At 40.0% G+C, this 23,060-nt stretch overlaps 1 protein-coding gene across 1 annotated transcript in view; it reads left to right on the top strand.

The window, feature by feature from the left end:
• T265_14457 (hypothetical protein) overlaps positions 1-22,236 on the top strand; it is a gene marked incomplete at both ends in the record, with an annotated part of 54,252 nt that extends 32,016 nt beyond the window's left edge. The window contains 7 exons of the mRNA XM_009173720.1: positions 2,140-2,200; positions 7,528-7,670; positions 8,861-9,099; positions 11,488-11,621; positions 15,208-15,375; positions 16,613-16,761; positions 22,072-22,236. Of these exons, the coding sequence (XP_009171984.1) occupies positions 2,140-2,200; positions 7,528-7,670; positions 8,861-9,099; positions 11,488-11,621; positions 15,208-15,375; positions 16,613-16,761; positions 22,072-22,236 (1,059 nt within the window). The remainder of the gene's footprint in view (positions 1-2,139; positions 2,201-7,527; positions 7,671-8,860; positions 9,100-11,487; positions 11,622-15,207; positions 15,376-16,612; positions 16,762-22,071) is intronic.
• Positions 22,237-23,060: the final 824 nt, after the last annotated feature.

Genomic DNA, 23,060 nt, shown 5'->3' with positions numbered 1-23,060 from the left:
CGGTTAGGATATATGATTTTAGTCGGTTGTGTTATTTGAAGGATACAGTTCTTTATAGAATTTAAACGATAACTGTAAATCTGAAGGCAATTTACGCTGCATCTCTTTGGGCGATTCCGTATGTATGTATCCGTTGTCTCATCTCTAATCCAGACTTCCAATTTGGTTACAAACCTACTGACATAAATGTGTGGACGTTTTGGTACCGACACTATATAATTTATGCGCATAAGCATGTATGTATATCTCAATTATGTGTGTGTGTTTACAAAATGATCTTCCTTAATATACCTGCGGCACAGTGGTTATTGGAAATTCCTGTTAGCTTTCTAGCATTCAAAACAATGGCTTCATTTCAGGGCCACGTCAACAGTGAATTTTTCTTGATGTCTACGCATGAGGAGGTACATGTCTTTGGTCGGCCTTGATTAAATAAATTAAATAGATTCACTGTTTCCAATTCCTTTTTGATGCCTCGGCAAGATGCGAAGAGAGCCTCATTGTTCCGAATTTTTGACAGGTATGGACTTTCTATAACGTTTTGAGGGAGAGATGTTATTTCTCACAAAGTTAACAAGTGTTCCGTGATTTCAAAAGTGCCAGCACATTGTGGCTTTGTTCTTTGGAACCATTCTTGCTGCCGACTTAACAATCACACCCGCAGTAACGGCCAGTTTTCAATGGTGATACTTAATGTACTGTACTTCTGTTCAACCGGCAGTTAGCGTTCTTCCATGAATATCTTTTTTTCACACTGTTCACTTTGGATGTAACTTTTGGCCTCATCCAAATAACCATCTAATAGCCCCTGAATTGTTGTAAAGTTTATTCCGGCCAGTCGTCCGCTTGTGTAAAGCACCTGAGATTTGCCTGACTATGGGCTTAGAATTCCAGTTTAAATATATGATCCGGAAACATTAACGAAGCTCACCTCCCAGCAATATCAGGTCATCCATGACAGACGAAACCTTCTGACCACACACCGGTTCTGCCAGCTAGACCAGAAATCGCAACCAAAATCAAAATCATGAACCAACCAACCTGGTTGGTATGTGTTCGATGAGAAAGTATCGGTTTGAAACTGCTAATCAAGGGAACCGTGTTTACTGCCTCTAAACAGAGCTGATGCCGTTGAGGACGAGGTCGATGAGAAAGTATCGGTTTGAAACTGCTAATCAAGGGAACCGTGTTTACTGCCTCTAAACAGAGCTGATGCCGTTCAGTGAGGACGAGGACACTAAGGCTTTTGAGCGTCCCTGGTTTGAGTACTTCACCCCTGTTTTACGGTACATCGGGTATCTATATCACTGAATTGCTGCAGGCCACGTACGTAGGCAAATACTTGAGAGCTTGAATTTCCAAACCTTTTCGCTCACGAATAACAGTACCAGCACAAATGACCTGGTTGTATTTTGGTAAAAACTATCATGTTTAATGGAAGATGGACTTGAGAGTTTTCTCGCCACACGTCTGCTACAAGGTCCCCGGAGGTTACATCAAGTCCTGCTACTTGTGGCTTTTCAGTATGATAAAATATTATAGCGACTGGGTTGTAATTTACTTTCGAAAATTCGCACATTGATTATTTATGTCATGTTTCTCTGAATCAGTAATCCTCAGATTATCCACGTGTATGTATTCACGTATACTTATACGGATGTATACACATTTTAGAGTATGCATACGCACATATATATACGCATGTCTTGCATATTTATATGGCGTCATACTGGAAAATGCAGGTAGTTACACTGCAACTTGGATGAACTGATTGATTTCGCCTGTAAATATTACAAGTGCTTGCTGCTGTGCCATTAGGCTTATGCAGACCGAGGATTTGTGTTAAATCTCTGGATGTTCACTCGCCCTTAATGCTTGATTGACATCACGAACAAACCCACTGCAAACTGCAAATGGCCGTCCGGCAACCACCCTTAACCGGTGCATGCGACGTCCAGTCACTTGTATGTTTCACTGGTGTCACTAACTGCAAAAGGCCAAAATTAACAACTGTATGGGAATTTACAGTGCAAATTGATAATGATCGATAGACATGTAAAAGCCTCTCTGTTTCTCGATGCACTAATAGACTCTTTTGCGAATAGAAAACAAAACTCAGGGCATTTTCATGAATTTCAGACGGAATTTTGGAGTAATCTTTTGCAACATTTGGGGCATCGCACGCCGACAGAAAATGTCAGTAAGTTGAACGTAACGTAACACGCACATTCGTTTTATTCATCCATGTTTAGTGTGGCGCAAGTGTGTGATAAACCAGGGAAACGTCTATAATGGGTTGACTATTAGGAGGCGCCTCCATAACAAAACTGACTTTGTCAGGCAATTAGAAGCACTATGATGTATTATTATAAACAGCTCAGTTCGATATGGTACACAGCGTCGGCATGGCAGAATTCTTTGTGATTTATCCACCCAAATACATAGAATAGGACACGCCTTATTGGGTCTTGTGACACATAGCTTAGCATTTTGATCATATAATAAAGCGTGTTTGGATTCATTTTTCTAATGAACAATAATTTTTCTCCCATGGGCGTTTGTTCCTCACCAAACGTCGATATCAATTGTTGGTTTGTTTGTCGGTGGTGCTCTTGTGCGAAAATTAACTACTGAAAGGGAACAGCCATCTTCCGAATGAGGTTCACCTATCTCACTCCTACAAATGAAGAGATATCTTAGCTCCTCAGCAGGAGTGGGTTACATAAATTGCCAAAAAATCTGATTACTCACTGAAGTGCTAATGTGATGAATGAGGGTGGCATTATATATCTTGAAATTCGATTAGCAAAATACCGCTTAATATACTGGTGAATATATTGAATTTACTGAAAACTGTGAAGACAACGTTCACGCATATGTGGTATTAGTAATTTGCTGTGAATGAGTTTCAGAAGTGTGCACTGCAATTATTCTTTAAGTGGGATATTCCTGTGTACTTGATGTTGGAGGGTGCGTACAAGATTTCGGCGCCAGAGTTCCTGCTAAACTGCGACGATAATGTTCAAGTTGACAGTAAGCCGGAAGATGCATTCGAACCACATCTCTTCATCGTTAAAGATGCCTAGTGATTGAACGTGGAGAATATGCACCTGCTTTTTGATGAACCTGAAGGTTTACGTGCAAAGGGGCATAACAAGACAGACATGCACACACTGAAAAGAAAATTTCTTGATAAAATCCTATGGTGGTTTGGCAATTTAATACACCTAAGCATGAACGGTTATACCGACTCACTATACTCTGGATGAGAATCAGATCATTTTGGAGTCAATGATATTATTAGGGCAATACAGCAAATTGGTAGACCGTGTTACGATGCTTTCTGTTTTTTTTCTCAAAAGAACTGTAGAAGATTTAACCATTTTCATTTTATACTAGGTGAACTTCTAAATTCTTCACTGAGTTAGAATCTATGCATTTAGGCGTTTGGTAAATATCGTTGGTTCTACTCAAACACACGTGCAGCAGATAGCGAGATAGCTCGGTAATTGGAGCACAAATGTACTGACCAGAAGGACCGTGGTTCGAACCCGACCTCTGCCTTTCAGGTTCCGTTGTCTAGGTTTGAGCAATCTGGAATTCCGCCAGTCCTCCTGCTTCCCTCGGGCAGCATGGAAGCTAGACACTGATTGGGTGTTGCCGCTGAACGATTATTATTCTATTATTTACATTTGCAGTAGACCAGCTCCTAACGCATACAATTTTGGAATAATAACTATGTCTAAGATGACACTGGATGACATTTCAACAGTCGGGACGCTGGCTAAAAGGACAAACTGATTTGGGAATCTTGAGTGGATTGAAAGGGTTCTTGTGTCAACAGTACCCACGTTTTTCGATACATTTCAACCTTTGAGAATTTTCATTAATAATAAGACAAGGCGCTACTACCCTACAGCTATACTGGTCTCTGTAATTCTGCGCGCTTCAAAGGTGTAGTATGATGTTATGTTGACTTGAAGTCTATTGCATCAACATGAGCAAAAGATACCTTTCGAAATGTTTACCCGGCCTGAATTACATTTGACCGCTAGAGATAAAACGAACAACTTTCATGCAAAAAGATGAAAGAAGTATCAAACCCCAGTAAATTGTTGCCTCACGTGTTTTAATTCAAATACGTTTCCTCACAACGTTTTGTGTACACAAAATATTCAATGAAGTTCGATCGGTAGTGCTTCTCAGGTAGAAAATGGTAAGGATTCTAGTGGTAACATCATAAACAAAGAATCTTGATTGATTCCGTGACCAGTTATCAGCGCGCGGTGACGAAGTTTTACAATTCTGGAGCGGCCGCGTTCTTGACCGAAAGACTTACTCTGGTCATTGTTCCACCAACTTTCTGACAGAATTGCTTCTGTTCTACTAATGTAAGCAACTGCGCAGCTGAAAAATTTCTACCCCTTTGTCCGGGAGATATAGCTTCAAGCTAAATGACTGTGTGTGATATCATTGGGGTGCTCAGTATAATGAGTAAAAAATTTGAGCAGCTTTTTGAGCAGGTAGACAAAAATCTGTATAAAACCAATAAATTTCGGTTGCGTTCCCCAGATGAAATCTGTTAACAAATTGTATGTTTTATAAGGATAATTCTTCAAGACGATCCATGTGCAATTTCCAAAACTTTAGCGATTTTTTACGACTACTTTCAATATGTTGACTTCAACACAGGTGCTGACAAGATCAACGTTGCTTACCGTATTTTCCGCTTACTCAAAAGTTTGAAAAATGGGCTCGAAACCGGACAGGAGCAAATGCCAGCATTGTAAAATTACATTTAGCAAGCCAAAGCGTTATCCCGCACAGTAAAGGACAGGAGCAAATACCAGCATTGTAAAATGACATTTAGGCAAGCCAAAGCGTTATCCCGCACAGTGAAGACAGCAAACGATCCAGTGAAACTGTGATTGTGGCGAGATTACCCACTTGAAGAACTTAATATTGGATTACTTTTATGGACTGCCTCGGTATTGACATGAGAACTATCCTTTTTCGCCTGAAAGAAGTAAAAAGTGCACGTTTGATAGAATGAAGAGTTGACAATGAACAAAGGGTATTAATAATTTTCGTCGCGTGGTCACGATCAGAACTGCTACAAAAAATTCTGCGCCCACTCAACTGTTTTATGGAGCTTGACCAACATATCCTCATCGACATTTTCAAAAGTGAAATTGTTGTAATGCTTTCCTGTTTACAAGATCATAGAAACAAGTTTCGTGCCTTTTGGAATTCTTAAATAACAGTGGAGATCTGCGAAATCTTGGGTCAAAATCTTTCTTAACTAGCGCACATTGTACCTCGAGAGTTTTACGCACTGGATGACAGAGGATGATTTATTTACGATTTGGTGATACATACATGTCTGTGCGTGAGCGCAAAGTACGATATTGAAGCGCTACCAATTTTTGTTCCTCCTCCGCCAGTATGAACTTCGTTAAATAATTAATAGCCTGTCAGGTGCTCAGCAAGTCGGTTGAACCGGGCAATCTTTTTCATTGTTACGCAGAGCTACCCACTCAATTCTTTGTCTAACCCTTCGGATGCACATCATTAGACTAATAACATGTTTTTATTGTCAAGCAAGATGAATGCAGTTTGCTATGAAAAACTATGAACATTTTGAATAATCTTGCTGAACTTGAAATGACTAGTAAAAACAAATGGATAAAAATCAATCTATAATAGATAAGCACTGTCAGAAATGACGCATTATGGACAAAATATGAACACCAACAGCCTCGCTACGAAGTTCATTCGACTGATCAAATCGCATAACCGGAACCGCTGTGGAATAGATTGTTTCTAAATGTTGGCTCATTACATCTGACAGGAGGCAGATTTCAGGACAGTTGCGATACTCAGAGCAGTGGTCATTAATATGTACGTGGATCAAAGGCGCTTTGGGAAAAATTTATTATAACTGTGGTGCGATATCCCAACTCTTGATTTTTGCATACCTCAGCCACGTCAATAGTTTTGGTTTATTTTTCATCTCCCATGGCATATCGCTTTTTGTTGGCTTACGTTTTGTGGGCGGATGCATCACTGCTCAAAATAGAAACGCATTAATGTAACACTGACCTCTCTCTGTAGTGCTTGGATACATTACTGCTACTCGCACGGTACACCATTTCTCCTACTAGACTTCATGTGACAAAACTGTACAAATAGTTGTGAAAGTGCTTTATGTTTGGTGTCGTTCAGTTTAGTATGGTAAGATTGACAAACTGGCTCCATTCAGCACTGTGTTACGGAACTTCGCAAAGGTGCACGCTACAAACACTGGCAGCCAATTTACCTGCGATCATGGTTACGTTTTTCGTTTTATGTGGCTTGCTACTAACTGACAAACGTTTGTATGAATTACTCCGATAATCAGACCTAAATGGAACCAGAACAGTAATCGACAATTTATTCAACAACTCGAAATAAAATTCCAACAATTTTATCCATGAAATCACACATTCAATGACCAGAACTGAAAGGATTAACCCAAAACTTTTAGTGCACCGTGTAGTGTGACAATGATCACGGTAAAAAGGTTTGTACCTTCTTGCTGTTGTCCATAAATGGAATAGATTTTGAGTGGTGAACATATTCAGAGCAAACTCAAATAGTGCATTCACTGTGCTCTCCCTGGTAATAGAAATGTGACGCACAAATGTCTGATTCCGGTGCCGTATAGTCCAGTTATTTGGTAGCTTTATGAACTTTATTAAAAGCCTCGCCCAACCGCACCGTCAAATTTGCTCTCTAAGTGCAAGGCAAACTCATGAAAGGAAATCACCGAAATGCAAAACACGGTGTCACAACAGGACGAGTAGGAAAATCTGCAACAGGTCAAAACAAAAGCTTGGGGGGGAAATACCTTGTTTAGATACTCTACTATTCAATGAACGGCGAATGTTTGTAAAGAAAATAAAAACCAATAAAATACCTCTCAATTTACGGCACTATGGAGGTGATTTAATTAACTTGCTGATAGGTTGATATGTCATAGCTATCGAAGCATTCTACAGACATGGAATGACCTGGTGCAAGTTTCTAATGGTTTCTAATGTTTCTAATGGTTGGCTGACGCCGCCCATTTGTCAGCCAGGCCGGTGCATTGTGTTTAAATCATGTCTTTCAATATGGTCTTTTAACTCGGACTTTGCATGTCTTGGATACCACTCCCTTACAAATAGAATTGATGGTGTTAGGTTTCCGCTTTTATTTAAACAATTCTGTAAGATTTGTAAAACTACTGGTGAAATGAAGAAGGCCTTCGCTGCGGAGTTCGACTCGCCGGCCACCGCCAGGAGGCTATGAGGCAGTTCAAGGTGACCAGGATGGCACCTGGATCTGACCCGACAATACATCTGAAAAAAATTCATTATGCTTTCATTTCACAAAACAAAGTAATTGATTTATTCTGAGATTTGTAGAGATCAGACTTTGTAAGTGTAAAAACTAGTATGAACCATGCATTTCTCACACCAGTTTGAGTGCTTTTTTCCAACTCAGGCATTCGATCACATTGTGGTCGTAATCGCTACGACGGAAACATCTACCGATATCATCCCATCTTCAAGAGGATTATAGGCGGGGATGAATCCAATGTTGCTGAATGGCCCTGGTTAGTCTCACTTCAACTTCATGGACCGAGGGTGAGTCACAATCAACAAATTAGAAAAACCTCTTTCCAAAAACACTAATAATACTTCCATTGCCTTTGATTCTGTTCTATGTGGATATCACAAATATTTTCAAAGCCCCACTTGGTTTGCTCTGCATTAGATGTCTCAACAGCGCGATCAGCAACGCGGAGGTTGACGCATGCCTACATGTATTCCAAAGACTGATCAAAAGTTATTTTTGACCTTCAGATATACCAAAAGCAACACTTATATCAAGCTTGGTAATCCACTCGTGAGCTGAAAATACTCCTGTTATTTAGTGCGCCTAAAGACCTGGAGGACAAAATGTCTAGTTATGGTTACAAAACCAGGTTGTATTTGAAGAATGATTAATTTTCACGTTGTTTCTGGTTACATCTAATCTGCGCTTTTTACTCAGCATTCTGAAACCTTTTGCACGTTTGATCTTGCTGAAAATGGTGGATTTTTGCCACTATTACGAAGTTTAAGCTTAAATAATACCGCCACCAGATAAACAGTTTGGATGACCAGGCCAATTAAACCACAATTTTTTTAGCAGACAAGCTTCACGACGACAACAATTCATCCCACATTTTTGTGGGTTTGTAACGTTTTATTTAGAGGACTATAAAGAAGGTACCTCACAGTAATGATTGTTCGTAATAGAATGCGAGCTTACATCTAGCAATTTTCCCGCTCGATACAGGTATTTTCTATTTCGCCGTGGGTCTTTTTCAGAGGGTGCTTGTATGATTTAGTTTTTGATTTCTAATTGATCCTCAGAAGTGAGTTAGATGGAGAAGGATGGTCAAATTCCAAACCCACATTCACCGGTCTCCGCAGTCTAGCTTGTTTGGATAATAACATCAGGGAAAAAATAAGTGGCCTCGTGATTGGAGTGCACGTAATGTTTAGTATAATTAAACATACAAATACCCAATATTAACTAAACATTATGAAAGCTTATCCCTCGTGAAACGAGCCTCATGGTGATTGGTAGCCGAACTATGGAATTCGGCAACTCATCCCACGATTGTTTCTGTAATACTAACATGCAATTATCACCAAATTTACGTGTCGTTTGACTTTTAAAAGGTAACATAGATCAAGTGTAACTGATGTGTCACCTTGCTAAACCTTAAGGAATGTAAACAACAAAAATTATTTCCTTAGCAGCTTCGCTTCATCTATCGTTTCAGATGCGGAAACGTTCAGATGCTCGAGTTTTTGATTTAGAAAACCTAAATCAGGCATCTCTCAAACAGCTGGAGGCAGCGATGGCTGAAATCCGATCACGGTTAAAGGATATTTCGCCCGAAAGTTATGTGGATGACCAATCGGGTGAAGAACTTGACGCGAATTCGTCTCTGACTGGACATATTTGCGCGGGTGCATTGATAAGTCCATGGTGGATTCTGAGTGCAAGACATTGTTTTGAGTAAGTGCGTATATCTATTTCCCTCAAGAAAAATAATGGATTTTCCAATGACCTTGGGAGTGAACTTACCCACTTTTAGTAGAAGCTATTATGCTTTGTCATAGTTCGTTTATATGAATTGGTCTACCTGTCCTTGAACTATGGGTGTAAGTTTCATGAGTATTTCACAGTTGCCACTACAGTCTACTGCCATTCATCCAGTGTGAAAAAAATGTGGACAGCCGTATCTGTAAGTATCTCCCATTTCGTATGCACCAATGGTTGAAGATGAGGGTAGATTTTCTTGTTTTTTTGCGTACAAGTATATCTGTCGTTTTTCCAATAATCAGTAAAAAGGTTTAGCCGGAAAATTTAAATTTTTTGGAAAGATCCGAACCAGCCCATTAACGATTTTTACAGCGCTAGACGACAAAACTGTTACACCATCTAAAATATCCCACAAAGTTATTCGGTCTCGGTATTTTGTACCATCTGAATTAAGGCTTTTTTTACTTTGCCATTAAAGCATCACAAAATGGACCCCTTCCCCGCAATCACGACACATATGCCCTCTTTCTCTAAACGTTCGTGGACAAACCTCTCGACACAAAAAACGCTCAATGGATTGTTATATATGGGTAGTGTATTTTCAACAACAGTGTTACCTAATCTGTCAGTATGAACCGTATATACATATGTAATTTTCTGAGCATTTTGCTAGTTTACGTCACACTAGATTGTCAACGCACGCACAATCACTTTGTCAATATTTGGTTGACAGCATTGGTAGGTAGGCAGTCCTGCTAATGTCAACACCGAAACAGAAGCTGCGAACATCGTGGAAGAGGTCATGAGAGCTTTAACCAGTCAAGTAATTTAGCCATGTTGCGTACACGATGCTTGAACGAGGTAGTGTGGAACACGTAGTTTCACCGGCCTAACCGTGAACAGGCGATAGGTATATTCGCTTGAATTCGCCCAACATTTTGCATCCATCCACAAACAAGGAAGGGTTAAAGAGGGTCAATGCATATCCGACATCCGAGCAGGCGAAGACGTACTGTAGAAATATAAATAGCTACCTATAGTGTTATTGCGGAATATACAGTTCCAATATAACGGTTAACGTTATTGCCGAAAATTGATATAGTTCTCAACTCGAGCTACTTTCGATTTGATCATACGTTAAATCCGCCACATTAAAGAAATCCACCCTCCCAGTGTCTGTATCAGATATATTTTATGGTACAGACTGGAAAAAAACGAAGAATTCTCAACGATTTTTACCCCCCGCACAAAGAGTCATCGTTCGGCCTGGAAAGAAAAGCCAACAAGCCTTTCTTTCTTGGAAGCCCTGGTTATCAACTGACAGCAGGAATCCAAGAAAAAAAGATAAGACTGCAGGATCACATGGAATGGTTCGTGCATGCACCCCACTAGCTTTGCTCCCACCGAGGGTAAATAGAACCTCTCATTGCTTGGTAGACGGTGCAAGATTTCAATAACCTTCCTCCCTCACCTCGTACTATCAGAACCGTTTTTCTCATAGATTGGCTGCCACAACCCTCAAGGAATGCAAATATTATCGAAGCCACATGCCCCACCGAAAAGAAACGGTTCATTTGCATCTAACTTATAGAAGAGATTTTTTATCAAAACAATCATCCTTAACCCGACGAAGAACATGGTGGATACAAATAATACCAAACAAATCTGAGTCTTATTCCAAGTGGCACCTGTTATTCAACATTCAGAGTATGGATTTGCAAATTTCATTAGATACTTTACGTTTTGGCTTCATTGTACTCTGCTTAGGAATCGGTACGGAGCAGTATGACGACCAGGCATGTGTCTGGTCACGTTAATCAACACTACACGCCCCCCACTAGAAGTTGTTTGGTGAACTGCTGCTCAATATGACCTTCTTGGAAAAAAACCGTCGAGCATTTTGCCTAATCTGCTGCGTCTTAGGTCGACGAGCTGATGATGGTGAGCTATTACACACACAGCGGACACTGCTGCCACCTGGCCACAAAAACCATGCTTGTGCGCATACAAATTTTTTGTTGATGCTGATGGGTTGGCTGAACGGTCTCACACCAAACGTGTCACACGTCCCAATGAACTCAACTGTTGTTCAAATTATCCCCTCCAGCCACTGTGCAATGATCTTCCTGCTGTTCCGTCCATTCACGTTATATATATATATATATATGTATATATAGCATGTTTACATGGTGCAGATTTTAACAGATAGACGCACACGGTTTTTGAATGCCAAACGTGGTTCATAATTGTGTACGAAACCAAAAGAAAATGTGCATTGATTTGAAACATACGTCCGTTCTTCTAACAGTCTACAGACCATTCATTACCAATAACCTCAGCTGATTTTACTTGTGTGCTCAGCGAAGAAACCCATCCGCTTTTGAGCTCCTCGCCGGACAGATGGACGGCCATTCTGGGTGAGCACAATATGAACGAAATAGACGCTCAGCAGGCGGAATACGAAATTGCCAAAATAATAACGTTTCCGCAGACTGGTGAGTGAGAAATATTACATATCAACTACCCTATATATTTCGCCTCGGAATGCGTGCTGTCGCTATTCTACTCAAATCGATAATCCATTTCCCCAACGCCCATTCCTAACAAGCTGAAGTCACTTTAAAACAAAGGCGTAGGAAATGTTAAACCAGAGGAAACCTAGTCACAATGTTGTCGAGGATTATTTGGCCACCAACGAATGGTTTCGCCCTTCTTTGGTTCTCTCAAGTAGGTACAGTACAACTGGAACAAAAGACGACCATTTGGGGGCACATTAAGTTGAGGGACATCATGAATGAGAGGCTTAGTTTTGCTTTAGTTCAATCTCTCGTTAGGTTCAGATAGGTGTGTAGCTAAGTTTAGCTCAACTGTTTGCTGAATTTTGCTTTTGTTACACAATCTCGGAATACCGAATTATTTAGGATGCTGGTAATTTTGAATGACGGAGAGGCATTTCTCCCCTCTGATTCACTGGTATCTATTCTGAGTTGGAAAATCTCAACAAATTTGCACTGGTTGATAATAATAACTTTTGTCCAGAATGGTCGTCCCTCACTAACAGTTGAGACTGAAAAAAAGCAAACTACGGAGGTTAATTTATTATCCATTGACATAAGATGATGTTGAAGGAATACACAAACGAATTTTACTTAAACCTTAGACATATTTTTCAATTAAATATGCTACAAGAAGATAGATTCACCTTCTTTTTAAATATCTGAAACATTTAACTGCTTTTTACTGCACTACTTGCAAGGTTGATGAATGCTCAGAAAAATGCGCTGCCGAGAGATCTCTTATTCAAGTCACTGGGACTGCTTTAAACTAAATCAAATAAAATTGCTTCAGATTGAATTTATTCATATTTATGCACTCTAATTTTCAATTTCTCAAAGCCAAAGAGTAGGAATGAGTTCCATGTCCCAGGTTTTGCTGACTCATTCCTCAGTCAAACGAAACTTCAGGGTAGAATTCGTATGACAGTCGCATTTTGAAATGCACTCGCAAGAATAACTTGGTTAGCTCATCTTTTGCTATCCGATGTAGGTTATTTATAGCACGAACCCTCCTCACTGCGGCGTATAACTTCAAGACGTACACCATCAGGCGAAATCAAGGGATTCGGAACTGGTTAACTTAGTTGAAGCGTCTTCGTAAGCAGAGCAAGACTGATGGGCTCCCAGATAACAGATCAGTATTGAGATGAGAGGAATGTGCATCAGCTAATGTGGTTAGACACTTGAATGAAACCGGGAGACATTTTTCCCCTCAGTTTGTAGTTCTCTGTCTGTGTAGTTCATCTTCTTCACGTATAAGCCGATCTGTAAGGGACAGTTGTTTATAAACTTAAGAAAACTCAAAGACTTAATAGTTATCATCCTCAATGAGAATATCGCAGCATTCAGGATAAAAAGTAATTTGATACCCTAATCAATTCAAACAAGAGAGCAAAAACAACAGGATTGCAGGATGAGTATATTTTCTACATTGTGTCCGTCTCACAACTTGCGAAAAGGTTTGGCATACATGAAGTACAGATTTCAATATTTATATGGATTAAGGGCAACCTTACCCAATCAATCAAACCAAAGCTCTGTCAGGTCTTTCTGAGTGCGGAAGACAAGTTAAAAAACGGTTAGTTGCCTACTTCATGATGAGTTTGGGATGAGTAGTCGATTAGACGCCTGAAGATTGATATGTCTTTGGATTCTGCCAACTTTGGGTTGTGAAAAACGAATATTTTAGCACTACTTCTTTGGTTACGTTTAAGACGCCTATCTGTAACTCAGTAGTAATTCGCCTCCTCAACAAAAACACGCTGTTTGGTTTTTTTCCGGTACTTATGTGGAGCAGTAGGTTATTGACTTTCAAGTTAGTCAATTAGGTGCACGATTTCGGATTTTATGACAGTGAGGTTCATTTTGGAGCAGCACTTTTAGGTTGGTTGGATTTTATTTTCGCTTACTTTTCGCTTACAATTTTCGCTTACAACAAACTCAATAATCATACCTTTGGCGTTTATTTGAGTTGTACGAGGTCTCGCCTGGTGGATTTTTTTCCTGAGCGCTGTTTTTTATATTCTGGTAACAGTGCTTTTTACGCGGCGCTTAATACCGGAATACCGTAATAGAACTCTTGCTTTTGTGTAAAATTGTCATGGTATTGCGTGTTGGTTTGTGACTTACCGGTAACAGAGTGAGCAAAATGTTATCCAAGCAGAGCTCTCTCTTTTTATACTTCTAATCAAATTTACTCAATTATCGTTTTTTTGGAAAAAAAACGTTTCATTTACCTGTGCTTGCTTCAGTAACAGTGCTTTTTACGCGGCGCTTAATACCGGAATACCGTAATAGAACTCTTGCTTTTGTGTAAAATTGTCATGGTATTGCGTGTTGGTTTGTGACTTACCGGTAACAGAGTGAGCAAAATGTTATCCAAGCAGAGCTCTCTCTTTTTATACTTCTAATCAAATTTACTCAATTATCGTTTTTTTGGAAAAAAAACGTTTCATTTACCTGTAGCTTGCTTCAGCACTTCGCCTACAACAAAGGCTTAGGGCTGAAGGAAAATTGAAGCAAACAGTAATGTCATTATCAATAAACTTCACTGTGGACACACAGAAAGCAGTTGGAACGCACTATTTTAAGGCAGACGCTAGTTCGTACCATATTTTGTTTGATTTGTGGCCAAACAATGCAAGCCAGTATTACACTTGATGTACAAATCGACAGGTAAGAAAGGCCACGTGCAGTATTACCTCAATCCGACATCAGAATATCATTGCCGTAGATGTTTTGCGTATTCTGATGGGGGGCATCGCTAATGACAGTGGGGTGAACCATCAGTTGCTTGGGTCCATACGGCTGCAATTACATTTTCAAATGAGTTTGCTTCTCAGAAAAATAGGGTAGACCATCATCCCCAGTTTGTTAGCCATAATTTTTTTCTCTATCTAACAACCTATTAGGTAACCGGTAACAGCACAGCATAGTTACAAAATAATCCGTTAGTACTTTCGCCTTACTTGGAAACTGCGGACACACCCTTAGGCCTTCCAGACTTCAACTCTAATGCCCATAGATGAACTCCTTCGGTTAAGAAAGAGTGAAAACCCGCTCTTCTTCATCCCACAAGTTCCATTTTTATTTACTGAACTCTTTAAACTCATTTGTTTCCAGTTATCTATTTTGAAATATGCGTCTTGTCTTGTGGACGTAACAAACTTATATGAGAGGATGTACGATTATTCTAACCACGGCCCTGGGTTCTAAAAAGAAAAACCATTTCTATTTCCTTAACCAGTTTAATGTAGTCCATTGCCGGAGCGTGTAACAAACAGTGAGTTTACAATCCTTTGAAAGCCACCACCGATTAGCAACTTTTCAATATAATAATCAGAATTTTAAACCGTTATATGACCATCAGTAATTACTGACTGTTAGAATTTTTTGTTATCACGTGCACTGCTGTAACAAAACACTAACCCGATTACTGATTATTAGACGCTTTTTGTTACATTGTGCATCACTGTGAAAAAACTAACCCCTTTCACCTTTTCGCATTCGATAAAAATTATCATAGATACAGCCAGCGATGATTCAACGTTCAAAAGTGATATCGCCTTGTTGAAGCTAGCTCGACCCGCGGTGCTCAACGAATACATACAAATTGTTTGTCTACCTTACCCAGAGGAAGTGTTCGTTGAGGGACAGATGTGCTCGGTTGCTGGCTGGGGGTTTACCGAAGAAAGTAAGTTATATTTTAGCGCTTAATTAACAGAATCAAGCAACTCCCATCAGGTTTTTAACTTGAAGATTTGGGTGCTTTTTAACAATTCCAGCGATGGGATTTAACTGAACGCATTCCTCTTAATCTGACCAAAACCGATCTCCACATATTTATATACCCAGAAGCTGCACGGTCCATGAGAATAAAATAAAGTTGTATCTGGCAAAAGGTAATTAGCATTCCTTAGTATGGCCTTTGAAGAGTGTGCCTCTATATTTGAGAAATGCTCACTTTTAAGAAGCAACTTGATCTCCTCAATCGGGAAAGTAACTGAGCAATACGACATATATTTACCAATCTAAGTGCCTCCAAGTCCCTTGCCACTTTGAGACATGAAGAGACATTTTAGCCCAATAAACCTTGATTAAAAATATGCTAAACCAAAGTGTCTCAAGCATCAGTTTGGTGAGAAAAGGGTTCTGTATTCAGGTGACATTCCTCCCAGACTCCGATAACACCGCCAATTAACCCCCTCCAAACAATCACAATTAACCCATATAATCCAGTAACGCTAGACTCTCTCTGACTTGACAGATGTCACTCTGTCCAACATACGTTGTCATACCTTCCAGAGCTGTTTCAATTTATGGGGTCCTCTGCTGTCTGGCTGCTAAGAGAGAGTTGTACACCTCATTTCTCATGTAGGCTATTATGGGCGTATATGACTTATCTCATTAGTGTCTGAGTACTGTCGTTTTCCAATAAGAGGTGTAAGTTAAGGGATGCCAAACCAGCCAAGCCTGACGTGTAATAGACATTGTGTGTGTAATAGACACTTGTTCCAAATGACATCTCGAAAGCAAATAGGGAACTGCTCACAATAGACTACAGTGGGCGGATTCAAAACAATCCTATTTGTGTAGGTATTAATTTATGAAAAATCCCACTTTAATTAAATAGGCTAACAGTTTGATTCGTATTCTTGTATAAGACACGGTGGTCATCTCGCTTTGATCTGCAGACAGAAACTCACTTATTTACCACTCAAGGCATCTGTTTAGCCCTCCACAAGGTTAAACGCTACGAATGGTTCCCTATCAGAAAGTGTGTATTATCGCTAAAATGTAAAATCAGTAAACGTGGTATCATATCTCATTTTTTATGTCACAATTTATTACAAATCTGCTAAGAAATGTACAACTTTGGAATCAACCGTGAGCGGCGCTATACACTAATTTCATCTTTCTTTTTTCAATAGACGGCGAGATTTCAAAAATACCAAGGCATATCCGTATCCCCTTGGTTTCAACAGAAACTTGTCAAGAGAAGTACTCAAAATTTCGGTTTCCTACTATTCAGGAATGGATGATTTGTGCCGGAGGAGTTCCGGGAAAGGATGCTTGTCAGGTAAACACCATTAAGCCATATAGGTTTTTTTATGTCACCTTCAAGTTCTGGAAAAGTGGGCTTCCATTATTCATTAATTACACATTATATTGGAGCAGGTGAAAATTAATGGGATAGTAAACCGGCCAGTTTTGAGGCAATAAACTAGATTGGCATAATTACCTTCCACATATTTCGGTTGTTCTTATACATCTTCTGAATTGCAACACATATCATGTAGCAGTGTGAATTTTTAATTAAAATTTTAAGATCTTATGAATTCAGACAGTACTAATTCACGCATATGCTGAACAAGGCGACAGTTGTAATAAGTAACTCAAATTACATTTCAACCTTTTGTTATATTGGGCTTGGCAGACTGGCTCCTCATGCTAGCTTGCAGAAATCCAAGAAATCGGGTACTGTAAAATCTCGGCTGCTCAGGACTTCACAGGACAGCTGGAGATACTGGACTGTATGTACTTAGTATTTAGTAAGCATCAGACAGTAGGAACAGAAGGAAGAGGGCATTAGATTCTATTTTCACAAGATTTCGCAATAACCAATGAGTTGGAAAACAATGTGAACCGACTAGAACGCTCAACTGTATAGTAACCGGGAGAAACAGAAAAAGGAAGCAAGGTTCCCTGGAAATGATAACGAAAAAGTGCCAAATGGTACACAAATGTACGTACACTGCTACTCAGACAGTGTAAACAGGTAGTATATAGGGTGTATGGCGCAGAAGAGAGATGTTCTACAACAAAAATCAAACGGGAACTACATGACAACCGGGCACTGGTTGAATTTTGCACAAATTAAATTTATCTGCACCATTTAGTTGAAAATGTGAGGGATTATCGATTGCTACTGGTTAAAATGAAAATGTGTGCCTAGGCTCGTTTGAAATTATCTACAGAAACTATCAGGTAAGGCGCAATACAAAGGTAGTAAAAAAAATATGCATGCTGGGGAAATCGAGTTGTCGCGGTGAAAAGGTTGCTATTCCGCCATCCCATGGTGTCCGAGTTTGATCCCCGAACAACCTACGTTCCCATTGGAGCAGACAATCGAATTTGCAAAAGGAAATGGACAGACGACTAAATCTTGACACTGAACACCACACGGTAAGCATACTTTAAGGAACCTGGAGAATGAGAAACAGGGAATCAAAACTCGATTATGTTAAGCGGGCGCGAGTCAGGTCGCTCGTGAGTAGTTTGAAAAGATAAGCGAAATAACCGCTGATTGCGATTGCTTCACGGGAGAGATAAACGAATGCATTGTACCTGTTGAGTCTTTGATGTAATCATTTCTTCTACACATACAACTAATAGGTGATGGTATAGGGATTTGAAATTTTTTGCTCGAATGTCGTTTTGTGAGTGAGACTAATATGTGGTGGCAAGCAGAGAAGCACTTCACTGCTGCCTCCTCGTTATTGGAAATCATGGGCAGTGCACAAGCCACAGAACTCAAATGCGAGGCGCCATGCTCAGTCAAAGTGTGAACACATTACATTGTTACTCAGCCGCTCGTGGTCAAATAGATAAGTGTTTAGACCACCAGCAGGTAAATCCCTGGAGTTTTGTGAGATGCGCACTCCTGGCGATTTAATGGACGATGCTCCTGAGCTTGTAGTGTATTCTGTCTCCACCCACAGCACGAAATCTCAAGCACAATTAAGATTTTCTGTTGATACAAGGCTGTTGCACACAGCCACTTGCACTGGTTAACTGATGGCTCATCACACTAGGAGAAAAACTCCCCGCCTGATCAGTGAGGCAACCTACGGACCCAAAATAGCAATAAAGACTTTGAATCTTATATGTTACAGTACAAACTTCAGGCACCGACTAGAAATTTACGTGAGTGTTCTACAAAATCCTAGGATCCCAGTTACTTCTTTACTTCCAGGATTACGAGGGGTCTGCAGTTCTAGCGATATTTGCCACCACGTATAGCGGGCAACATTTTGCGCCTTCTTGCCTGAAAAGTTGGAGGCACGTGATTTTGGGATGCTCACAAGATATGCCAGCGGCTGTTTCAAATAAAACACTAGGTATTGATGGCATGACCCAGAATGTAATAATAAAGCACTCAGTTAAATAATTAGCTAGGTAATTAAAACTTATCTACACTTTGAAAGAATTATTTTAGGTTTAAGTGACCTAAATATTTGATCCGTGGTGAGGAAACTTCCGTTATAGAATAAGAATCTATCCTTCAGAAATGGTCTAGGCAGCTGGTGAGTATCCTCCCGGGCGCAAAGCGTTGCTTTTCGTTTTGGCTTTATTCTGTATAGTTGACCGGTGACAGTCATCGGAAACAAAGCAAGAAAGGCCGATTCAGAGAAGCGAACATTTGTTCGCTGTGTGATATGACGCTGCTCAGGAAGAGTGAACAGGGCCAAGAGTGAATTATTTCCATATGGGTCCTCCTTAGATTTTATTATTGGGGCAGAATAAAATAAATAAAATTTGGCTTAAGTGACACAAGAGAAATGACGAACTAAATGCAGATTGTATATTTTACTGTATTTACTCCACGGATGCTCGTTCCCTGCTTTTTCAGCAAACTGCAGTGCTTCGCATTTCCATTCTGCCAGAAAAATATTGACACTTCCTGATCACTGCCTAGATATATAATCAAGGAAAACCCAACGCGAATTAAAGAACCATTGGTGTGTTGTCCTCATAGGATGTGTTCACACTGGTGTTCACACTTACCACCAATTACTCGAGCAAAACATTGCGAGGTTGCAGAATATTTGCAATTTCTCATTTCCAGCGTTCGCTATCGACAAAACAAATGGGCGTTGTCAAATAATGGAGAAAAATGAACAAGAGAGAATTCTAGTCTCACTGGACATCAGTCCTGATATGGAGATGATCTACAATGTCTCATGTTAGTCATAACAAAAAAGTGAACCGGACCACAGGGCCATAGAGAACTTGGACATACCGCGGAGCGTACAAAACAACAAAGTTGAAGAAAATTGTGGAGAAAGAAGTCGATTTTCTATTTCTTTCAAGGTTAGGACAATGACCAAATTAATTATAGATATTTATTTCTGGTTTCGGCTTGAGCAGCCGAACAAACACTGTTATGTCCATCCGGCGTGAGTGAATGCGACCAAACAACGGTTTTCAACAAACACTGAGTCTAATTGCTGTCCTAAATCGTGGCCAATCTGCCGAAAATTCGTAATCAAATCCGATTAGTTGTTGTCTGATATGTGGTTCAAACTGTTTTGTTCACAGATGCAGGTGTTTATTTGCTATTAGGACCAATGGTCAGCGGTGGATGGCACGATGACAAGTGCCAAGCCGTAGAAGTTGCAGCTAAATTACTTCGCCGTGAATTTAAAAAGCAGTTGGGTTTTACGACCATAACTTTATTGGATTTACTCATCCGAGTTGGTCGAACGGCATCCCTGATTTATGACTGCCATTGCTTCCTATGGTGTTTTTGAGGAGATTTCGGTTTCCTTGCTATTTCTATGCATCAGTCTATGTGGACTATATCTTAATTGAGTAGGCGTAAATATCAGCTGAGCCAAATTTCCTGTATTTGAAAGAGTCGATGAAAGCAAAACAAGCTCCCTCATTTTTAACATGCATTGGTGTGGCGAAAAACCTTCAGAGACTAATATTTGTGCCACAAATTGATGAAATATATGGATACTAAAAGTGGTAACGGTTATTTTTTAGATTGCCCTCAGATCGATATGACCGATACGGGTTCATCAAAGGACCAAACTTTGAATAAATATCAAAGTTCCAACAAATCATAAATATTGTATAGACATGACAGAATAAAATCAACCGTATTTTCTAGACACTAGTCCTATGGTGGTTTTGAGGAGAAGAATAACTTTTCCAGGGTCCCCGTACCAACACGTGTGACGTTGAACCAACAGAGTTCATTACAAAACCCTTAATATTAAATTCGCTAGAGAGTAGGATACACGGCTGTGTTCCATCAAGTCGCAATATGCAAATTTGTTCTACTTACGAAAGCTTTATGAGATCAATACGTAGCGCAAATGATCTTCTTATTGCCGAATTAGCGTTTTCTTGTACCAGACAGAAGTCTCGACTCTCATGACAGATTTCGGTTTCCTTGCTATTTCTATGCGTCAGTCTATGTGGACTATATCTTAATTGAGTAGGCGTAAATATCAGCTGAGCCAAATTTCCTGTATTTGAAAGAGTCGATGAAAGCAAAACAAGCTCCCTCATTTTTAACATGCATTGGTGTGGCGAAAAACCTTCAGAGACTAATATTTGTGCCACAAATTGATGAAATATATGGATACTAAAAGTGGTAACGGTTATTTTTTAGATTGCCCTCAGATCGATATGACCGATACGGGTTCATCAAAGGACCAAACTTTGAATAAATATCAAAGTTCCAACAAATCATAAATATTGTATAGACATGACAGAATAAAATCAACCGTATTTTCTAGACACTATTTTCGGGCTAAGAAACGATGCAAAAAATCAAAGGCGATTTTGAGAACAGACAAGCAGGGTGTAGTAGGATTAGGCAATGTTGTCATTTCACCGTTTGGCCGTATACATATACATACATTATTGCAGTTAAATCGCATAAAACTACACTTCTTCAGTTTTTTGTCTTCCGATCTGCTACCAACAGTAACTTTACACTTTTTACGGAGTATAGCAATGATGGCCTTTTCGGTATGAATCTAAGTTATTTCTGTTGAAATCTAGATGTTCTTTTTCAAGAGTTGCAGAAAGCAATCCAAAATTGCGTTTTCCAATTTATCAAGCTTAGCCTCCCGGGATTGCGAAAGCTTTGTGCTGACCACTAATCATCAGCTATGATCATCGTGGCATCTATCGTGTTCTACACTTTTGGACCCCTCAGACCATTAGGGTCCCCAGAGTTCTTTGAGTTTTCAGCACACATTTAATCAAACTAAGATGGTCGGGTGTTAGCACGAACTTTGGGGTCGTAAAATATTTTTGTTTACAATCTTGTATTGATGTGACAATAATCGAGCAACTTACTTTCACTCCACGAGTTTGCACTATGCATTGCATGCACAGCCATGAGAAACAAAAATCCGTTATGAATCAAACAGCCGGTAGTTCCAGAGGGCTACGTGAACAAACAAATCAGAGCCGCAAATGCTTTTTACATAACTTCGACCAAAGTAGTGTAATCCGGTAACTTACTGCTCCTAAAAGCACGTCTAATATAAGCACGTGTGCTTGATATATACTGAATCGGTTTTAACCGACATCCCCTCGTTATTCTACCCTACACTGTTTTCTGTCTCGCTTTGCTTTTTAACAGTATGACTCTGGTGGTCCTCTGGTTTGCCGCTCTCTATCGGACAATCAGTGGATCGTTACGGGAATTGTGTCCATCGGTATACGGTGTGCGTCTCAGTATCCGGGAGTCTACACGAAGGTTACCTACTTCCTTGACTGGATTAGAAACGTTACAAGCACATTGTGACAATTAACTGAGCGCCGTTGTCGCTAGAATAAACGAATTATCCGTTGCATTTTTCCCTTAATCTGTTGAATACTCATGGATCCCAAGTAAAAAACTCACGGCAATTTAGCAAGTGATACAAAACCATGAAACTCCAGTACAGCTAACCCTGATATTCAGCTATGGGCTTGTTCATCCCGTACTAAACTTGCTAGCATCTCAAAAACCGTCTAAAAGAGAGACTAATCTGCGGCACACATCCCTCCCGTTCGCACAATGAGGAATGCCCACTAGCAACTTGAAAGAAGCTACGGCGGTTATCTCAGTGTTTGGAAGAAATCCGCCGGCAAACTGAGCAAACGTGGCTCCAGTTGTTTTTCTCCCATTTTGTGGGTTTTGTGATTTCAACTCTTGGGTACAGGCTCGAGTCCCAGGGTAAATTTTCAGTTTATTTGGCTGTGTATGCACACCTATCGATCTTAAGCTAGGTCCGAATTAAAAGGCTCACTTGCCATAATTTCTAAAATGTACTAAAAAGAAAACTACCTCACAAATAAATTGTTGTTTTGGCAAGCACGCGCCTCTGGTTCTGTGCCATTTTGGGAAATATCTCTGAAGGTTTACGGACACATTTTCAAAGTCACGATCCTGGGGGCCTTGATGCACCAACGGATGCTTTCAATAGTCACAGAAGAGCTATTTATCGACATTTCCAGCCCAGTTTAGTACACGAGAACCTGAGCACTCTAGGAACTTGGTGTCGCGGAATCCCTAGATCATGCATGCTCTAGCGTAATTGGCGCCGCATTTGCATATCAACGGAAAATGTTACCTTGTATCAAACC

This window comes from Opisthorchis viverrini, assembly GCF_000715545.1.
Source record: "Opisthorchis viverrini unplaced genomic scaffold opera_v5_197, whole genome shotgun sequence".
In the NCBI taxonomy this organism is placed as follows: Eukaryota; Metazoa; Platyhelminthes; class Trematoda; order Opisthorchiida; family Opisthorchiidae; genus Opisthorchis; species Opisthorchis viverrini.
Note: the sequence above shows the minus strand (reverse complement) of the source record. Positions and strands in the feature narration are given on the sequence as shown.